Here is a 7,953-nt window from a genome sequence, read left to right on the forward strand (position 1 = left end):
CATTCGTTGAGCTCTAATAAGTCTGTTGAGACAAGTTCTTTTGTATGGGGCTGGCCACCTTACCACCACTCCATAGAGCAACGTTGGTCGTATGATAGCGGTGTATAGCCACCGAGCTATATAAGGGGTCATTCCCCATTTTAGTCCGATTGCTTTCCTGCATGTATAAAGGCCCACTGCGGCTTTCTTTACCCTATCCTCAGTTTCCAACCGTGCTCTCTGTCGAGGATCAGGCTAGTGCTTCCCCAAAGAGTTTTGGGGAAGTCAGTGCCGGATCTTTGTACCCGTGGGAGAAGACTCCTTCGTAAATAAGTTTGAGCCAATTAATGGCTTTTACTCCCGCGTGAATCAGTTGGGCAGGGATAGTGCCGTCTGGCCTCGCAGACTTGTATGGTTTAATCGCCAACGAAATGTTTTCCTGTCTTAGCAGGTTCAGGATAGCATTTGAGGCGATAGAATTAGGCGCGAAGTAGTTGGGTCTGTTTTCATCGCAGCCAGGGAAGTGAGTATTAAGGAGAAGATTTAGCGACTCAACGCTGGACGTAGTCCAGGACTGATCGGCGTTCTTCGGGTAGCCTAGGGTGGGTGTTGTGTTCGGGCGAACTCTGCGCAGGCGCGAAGCTTCTGAGTTGTTCTCGATTTCACTACAGAACTTACGCCAGGAGGCGCATTTGGCTTTCCTAAGTTCTTTGTTGTAGGTTGACAGACTGGCCTTGTATTCGGCCCAGTTTTGCTCAACGTTTTCAGCCTTAGCTTTATTGAATAGTCTCCGGGAGGCTTTCCGGAGTTCCCCCAGTTTCGGATTCCACCATTCAGGTTTGCTCCGGCCTCTGTTCTTGCGTCGGAGAAAATTTTAACAAGTCGAGTCGGGGCCTCCCGGGAAAACCCTCCTCAGGTGGAGACTCAGGGAGAACACGACAAAGGTAGTCAAAGTACCGAATGAAGTTTGTCCGCCTGAGGTTCCGGAATTGAACTGGTTTCGGTAATGAAAAGGAGAATAGTAGAGTTTCCACGTACCTGCGGTCCGAGAAAGAGGTCCAGGCCATTTAAGGATACAATGTTCCCCTGTATTTGATGAGAGGCAAGCGTGAGGTCTTCCTTGTGGTCATTCCTCCGGTTAAATAAGACTATCTGAGTGGTTTGTGTCATTGTTTCCCCACTGGCAGTGATGTGCGTTGGCGTCCCACTCCACAATTAGGCAGATGTCCTTGGCCGCACATTCTGCGATTATAGCCCGGAGGGGAGCGTGTGGAGGGGTGTCAGGTAGGTTCTGACCCATGTCTGCGGTGCAGATCCCCAGTGAGCGCTCTTGGCCTTCGAGGCTCACTGCGGCGTGGTCTTCAAAGCTGAAATTTGGGAGCAAAAATAAGTGCTCTCTTTTTTTGCAAGAAAGCAGTTACGAATTTTACCTGCGGTTTCAGCTATGTATAGCTTATAGTCTGGAGTCCTCAGATCGGAGACCCTGTTTCCCAGGATCCAGGGCTCCTGAATGAGGACTATGTCTGCTCCACCCTTGGCTAGATGGAACAGTAGAACTGCGCATGCTGCATTACAATTGTGGAGGTTTATCTGCAGGAGCGTGGATGATATTCCTGATGCTCACCTCCACCATTGTGGTCTCTAGGTCGCTGTCGGGGGCTCCGGCTCCTCCCCGCCAACGATGGGGCTGAGACCCCTGGCTAGGTCGCTCTAGTCGGATCCGTAGTCGTCCAGGATGTCGTCCGACACCATGGACGCCGTATCCAACGCCGGGTTGGCCTCCCCTTTCGGGATCTCCGGCAGCTTCAGGTCTGGCTCGACCTCCGCTTGCCTGCCCTTGCGATCGGCCTTCTAGGTGGATATGTTAATTTTCTTGTAGCCATAATCCACTACACCGTCCGTCTTTACAAGCAGCTCTAGGGACTCCTCATTAAGGACGAGGATGATCTGGCCGTCCTCGGCGCCCCTGTCCATGACGCCGATAAGGGTCTTGCCCCTCGCCACCTCAGCGAACGAACGTTTGGTGAGTTGGGTTTTCATCAATCTGGTCACTCTTTTTTAAAACATCTACTCATTTTATTCTACTCTCTTCTATTGAAGCATTTATTTTAACATACTGAAGTACCAATTCGATGAGCAACGAAGCTTCTGCTAAGAATAATTACAATTAAAAGGAAAACAACTCTGCCAGTGCACAGAAGTGACAGTCTCGTACATTGTGTTGCTATGCTATGAGCTCTGAGATAACCTCTCCTTGTCATATGCGTCATTCTTCTTCGGATCGAGGCCCTAAATATTCTAGCAGCAAAAGGAAATACTCAGCCAGGCTCCGGTTTTCATAACCCGTTTTACCCCGACCTCAAATTTGGCTCGGAAAAAATTGGCCAGGGCAACGACAACAACACCTTAAAACGAAAACGAAACGTTTTGGCTGAAAACGTAATCCGCAAAAGTAAGTGAAGAACGGAGCCTGCCTGACTTTTTATGCTAGTTTACAGTGTTTGAAAGTGGTTAAAGAAATGAAAGATAAAAAAGAACGGTCCAACTGTTGTTTAATAAATGGGCTATTATGCTAATTAATACTTGTACTCGAAAAATTCAGGTGGCTTATCAGGATTGGCGTCATGAAAAACTCGCTCAATGATGTGATACTTGGCGTAGATGCCGGCGCCAGGGGGTAAAGTTGTAATATTGAGGGCCATTCCATGCATTAGTGAAAGCAGCTCCTCAAAGTCCAATAATTCATTCTTTTGAATGGCTTCCCGTGTCAACTGTTCAATGGTATGGTCAAGACGCTGATCGGCGGCCACGGCGTCGACATTAACCGAGGGTGCACCTGGCAGAAGCACCAGCAGCAAACTCATGTTATCACGACTGCCTTTGTGCAGGCAAATGTCCAGCACACTATTGACGATTGATTTGATGTTAGCCGTCACGCAGAGACGCGATCTAATGAATGCGCAAACTCCCTCACTGCTCATAACGTCCCAAATGCCGTCGCAAGCAATCACCAAAAATTCATCAGTTGGCGAACGGTCGAGGACAGTCACATCTGGCTCTGGAGAGACGAGCTGGTCGCAGCTGGAGCGCGTGCTGTCGCTTTTGAAGTCGAAGTCCCCCAACGCACGAGAGACGGCCAGAGTCCCGTTCACTCGCTGTATCATCACACTCCCGCCAGCACGCACTATGCGTGCTCGTTCCAAGGGGAGATTCGGCTTGTGGTCCCAGGAGCTGAACTCGGTTTGGCCGTTCCGGGAGAGAACAACACGCGAGTCGCCGCAGTTGGCGAGATAGATCTTGTCCGGCGATACAAATGCACATGTGACTGTGCTACCACCTGACTTGTCGGGGCAAAGTCTGCGCATTTCATCGTCGATGTACAGGAAGGCGTCGTGTATTCCCGTAACGAACTGACCCCTTGCGAATTGCTCATTTGAAATGATGGTGCTCAATAGGTGCTCTGAGCAGTACGCTGATATGCGGCCTCCTGCGTGTCCGTCAAAGATCGCAAAGAATGACCAAAGGTCGAATGGCTTGCTCACGCGACACACAGCTGAGTGGGCATCCTCCATTTCCATTCTCCAACCCTGCATCGCAGACACACAGTACTGGAGTCCATTGCCACTCCCCATTTCAATTTCCTTATCCGTTGAAGGCTTTTCCAAAAGGCCACCCATCGCAATTGTTTTCCAACGAAGCGTCTACTGCAGGTTAATTTTTGGAATCAGGGTCAAAATTTTTTAGACGATTTAGGCAACTGAAAGTCTCTAAAAAGAAGATGTGTGAATTTTATGAAGTTTATAATTTTGATCGACTAGAAAAAGGAACCAAATAATATTATCGACATGCTGACATATAATGTGATTCCCATTTCACTTCAAAAAATATTACATTTTCTTCCCCCAGACTTACTGAATTATTCATCGGTGGTCTTCATAGAGACGATTGGAATGGATTTTTAGGTTCTTCACCGATAACTTTCGTGGTCTTTTTTTCGTTTCTTACTCGAACTTAAGCATATACTGCTTGGAAGCTAGGGAAAATATTAATATTATTGTTATAAATTTCACTGGAAGTATGTACTTTATTTGAGAAAATATTCTGATACTAAACATGAAGCCAGCCAGACCAGCGGAAATTTAATAAGTTGACTACATAATCAAGGCTGACTATTCAGCTGCTGCTCAATCCACGGTTGAAACTGGGCCACATTCGTGTACGTAGCCGGTACTTTTTCCGTTCCACATTCTATGCCCCAGTTGACGATTCCGACCTGCTCGTATCGCGAGGTGTTATCGGCCAGGGGACAGAACAACGCGGAGCCGCCATCGCCCTGGCAGGCATCCTTACCCTTCTCTCCACCTGCGCAAACGAAGCTAGGGGCCAAGACGAAGGATCTGCCCAGGCGGGTCTGCCTCAACTGATTCTGGCACGTATCCCTGTCCACGATGGGCAGCTCAATTTTCTTCAGTATGCTCGAATAGTCAACATCCGGGTATGCTTTTTTCCCCCAACCGGCGACAAAGCAGCGCGCTTCAATGGACCTCTCCGCGGTGGCCAAACAAATGGGCCTGATGTGTGCTGTCCTGGGGAGCGGGCTCTCAAAGAAGAGGAGTGCCAGGTTGTTGGATCCAGTTTTCACATCGAAGTTCTCATGCTTCACAACCCTCGAAACTTGGCGCTCTTCATGCGGAGTGCTCTCCTCCGTGCTTGACAAGTCCCAATCGCCAGCTCTGACTACAATATCGGCTTCTGACTTATCCGCCAGAAGGTGAGCTGCCATGAGGACAGCATTCTGGCTAACCAGAGACCCACCGCCGAAGTATTGACCTTTATGGAAGAGAGCAATCGTCCAGGGGAATTCTGCAAACTTCGCCTGATCCTCAGATGCATTGGCGTTCGCCTCCAGTCCGATTGGATTACTCATGCCACATAGGTCTTCAGCATCCGAAGGTCCTTCAGTCACATCAACTGACTCGTCCTGTGCAAGTAGAATCAATCAATGGGATGCAAGTGAATGTACGCATCAAATATTCTCCTAAGTACTTACCACCTGCGAAATGTCGCAGCAAACTTCTGAGGCTTGGCACACGGCCGATCGGTACTGTCCCATTTGAGCTAAGCAGCGGTCTTTAGAGACACACATTTGCTGATCGCCACAAGGAGTGACAGGATCGCCTCGCCCCAGTAGAGCGCAGCTCAAAAGAATAGCTCCGAGTGCCCACTGTTTCGACATGGTTTGTTTGAGAATAGATAGCTTGTACTAAATTCCCAGTGGCTACGATGGTGTATTTATATGCGGGCCGTTATCAGTTCGAAGCTTAAAAATCTTAAAACTCAACTTCAACCTCAACCTAGACCTGACCTACGGAATAATACGAAACAATTCTGGAATCTGTTTCAAAGAAAAGTATGGCAATTCTTGAAACCATTGGAATTCCGAGAATGTATAGCATATGACAACCACACATTATTTTTTATACCCGATACTCAAAATGAGTAATGGGGTATATTAGATTTGTGGTAAAAGTGGATGTGTGTAACGTCCAGAAGGAATCGTTTCCGACCCCATAAAGTACATATATTTTTGATCAGCATCAATAGCCGAGTCGATTGAGCCCTGTCTGTCTGTCCGTCTGTCCGTCCGTCCGTCCGTCCGTCCGTTCGTCTGTCTGTACGCCCCCTTCAGCGCCTAGTGCTCAAAGACTATAAGAGCTAGAGCAACGATGTTTTGGATCCAGACTTCTGTGATATGTCACTGCTACAAAAATATTTCAAAACTTCGCCCCCACAAAGGACGAAAATCTGTGGCATCCACATTTTTAAAGATACGATAAAACCAAAATCGCAGAATCGTAGAGGATGACTATATGTTCTAGATCGTAAAATCTCAATCAGATCGTATAATTATTATAGCCAGAATGAAGAAAACAATTTCATTCTTTCTCGCTCTGTCTCTCTCTAACACACAGGTTTCATGGTCGGTTTTGCCAATTGCAAAATATGAGTTCAAGGATCTCAGAACCTATAAAAGCCAGAGTAACCAAATTTGGTATCCACACTCCTGTGATATCGGACCTTGACCGTTTCGTGTCCAAATTTCGCCACACCCCCTTCCGCCCCCGCAAAGAACGAAAATCTGGGGCATCCACAAATCTCAGAGACTATTAAGGCTAGAGTAACCAAATTTGGTATCCGCACTTCTGTTAGATCTCACTATGAAACGTATATCTCAGAATTTCGCCCCACCTCCTTTCGCCCACATAAAGGACGAAAATCTGTTGCATCCAAAATATTGCAGATTAGAGAAAACTAAAAACGCAGAAACACAGATAATGACCATATCTATCAAGTTGCTGAATCTGGATCAGATCAGATCATTTTTATAGCCAAAAGCAACAAATCAATTTGCAGTGGCTACGCAGCGCCCGACGTCACGCTCAGACTGATTTTCTGTCTCTCTCGCACGCAGCGGCGTCTGCCGGAGGAGAGCCATACTGACTTAGTATCGGGTATAAATGTAGAGTTGCGGTGTCCGCAGCAACTCACAACGTTCCCCCTCGTTTGAATAACCTCTCTGATGTTTGTCTCCTGCCTTCTGATCATTCTTTCTGAATTTATTATTGAACAAATCATTATTGAAGAAACACATCTAAAAACTCCTGAGGTATGGTGTCGAAGGTGTGCTTGAACCATTTTTTCTATGTTACGATCAATCAACTTCCTATTCGTCGCATGTCTCGCCGTTAGTAATTATTGCCAGTGGTTTAAATAGTATGTAACTATGTAACCTCGCTCATAAGACATGATACCGGGGCCTTCCATATTTTTGATTGGTTGAAATTTTGCGGTAAAATGTCCAAATGTACCGCGATAGTTAAATTACCACACTGTAAGGGCAACCTCTAGTCCTGCGGCAGCTTCCTGCCCCGCTCGAACCGTAAGCCCGCACGGAGCGTCAGGAACATTCTTGGACACCGATGCGCGGCGGAGGAGAGAACAGTGAGTTTAAGGTCGAGAGTCGGTCAAATCGTACCGCGCAGGAGAGCAGGAGAGTAAAGAGCCTGCGAGGAGAGAAAAAAATCAAGACGTTGAAGGCAATTGGTAACAAGTTACGAGTCGGGGGTATCAGCCTTCGGTGAGTGATAACGGCCCCGCCGTTACCGATCTACTCCCCCGCGATCTACCTCCACAACGGAGCAGTCCTATCTTCATCAGAACGCAGGGCTGGTCCCTCCGACCGAAGGAAGAATCGAAAGTTTCGGGTTGATTAGATTATAAAGACTCATTAGTCAGCATTTTATCTAGTTGTCTGGTCAACGTGGAGTGAATAAACCCTCAGCGTAATTCGTTAAAATTGTTACATAGACTACTATGAGACTACTATTAGAACTATTAGACTACTATTCAAAACCATCGAAGAATGGGATTCGGTCAATCTTTATCTTTTTAAAAGCAATATCGATCGTATACTGTAACTCGGGTAGGGACTGGCCCATATGGGGTCCGCATACTTGGCACTCAACTGAAGAACCCATTACACATCAAATCTGATATACAGGGGAGCCTAATAATCAGTACGGAAAGGAGCACTGCCATGACATGGGGTACAGAAGGTCCATCAAAAATTACAATGTATTGAATGACAGAGTCTGCGCAACGAATTTGCCCTATCTTTGTGAGGTACCCCAGCCGAAGAAAGTCTTATTTATTGTATGGCAAAGTATGAGAAGAAAATTCCTTTGGGGGATAGCTAAGGCAGAAATTGATTGAAGTAAATGTCCTCCTTAACTTATTCGAGTCTGTTCAGGCCAGCAATGGACAGTTTCCGGGCACTGTGCCGGCTCCGCGCGCCTCGGTCCCGGCTCGCGCTCGCGCGCTCGGAGGGGCGCTCGGATCCACAATCCACGATCCACACGGCGCTCACGGCAGCACAAAGGCAGCATAAAACATAGAGCATAAGGCATAGAGAGT

At 47.3% G+C, this 7,953-nt stretch overlaps 2 protein-coding genes across 2 annotated transcripts; both read right to left on the reverse strand.

Annotated features, from left to right (window-relative positions):
* Nucleotides 1-2,514: 2,514 nt before the first annotated feature.
* LOC6596571 (protein phosphatase 1B) lies at nucleotides 2,515-3,977 on the reverse strand. Its single transcript, XM_002021796.2, has 2 exons — nucleotides 3,892-3,977; nucleotides 2,515-3,746 (listed from the first exon to the last, which is right to left on the reverse strand). The coding sequence occupies exon 2, from the start codon at nucleotides 3,654-3,656 to the stop codon at nucleotides 2,556-2,558; it is 1,101 nt and encodes a 366-aa protein (XP_002021832.1). The 5' UTR covers nucleotides 3,657-3,746; nucleotides 3,892-3,977; the 3' UTR covers nucleotides 2,515-2,555.
* Nucleotides 3,978-4,138: 161 nt separating this feature from the next.
* On the reverse strand, nucleotides 4,139-5,092 carry LOC6596572 (phenoloxidase-activating factor 2). The gene is made up of 2 exons (XM_002021797.1): nucleotides 5,030-5,092; nucleotides 4,139-4,960 (listed from the first exon to the last, which is right to left on the reverse strand). Exons 1-2 carry the CDS (start codon nucleotides 5,090-5,092, stop codon nucleotides 4,139-4,141), a joined length of 885 nt encoding a protein of 294 aa, XP_002021833.1.
* Between the last annotated feature and the right edge of the window lie 2,861 nt (nucleotides 5,093-7,953).

Source organism: Drosophila persimilis, unplaced genomic scaffold, assembly GCF_003286085.1.
Source record: "Drosophila persimilis strain 14011-0111.01,24,50 unplaced genomic scaffold, DperRS2 tig00000124-arrow-pilon, whole genome shotgun sequence".
Classification (NCBI taxonomy): domain Eukaryota; kingdom Metazoa; phylum Arthropoda; class Insecta; order Diptera; family Drosophilidae; genus Drosophila; species Drosophila persimilis.

What these genes read in the sequence shown, in the direction of transcription:
- LOC6596572 (XM_002021797.1), bottom strand. Translation starts at nt 5,092, where the DNA reads ATGGGACAGTACCGATCGGCCGTGTGCCAAGCCTCAGAAGTTTGCTGC. An exon ending in GCTGCGACATTTCGCAGGTG is followed by an intron (nt 4,961 to 5,029) that starts GTAAGTACTTAG and finishes CTACTTGCACAG; the next exon opens with GACGAGTCAGTTGATGTGAC.
- LOC6596571 (XM_002021796.2), bottom strand. Translation starts at nt 3,656, where the DNA reads ATGGGTGGCCTTTTGGAAAAGCCTTCAACGGATAAGGAAATTGAAATG.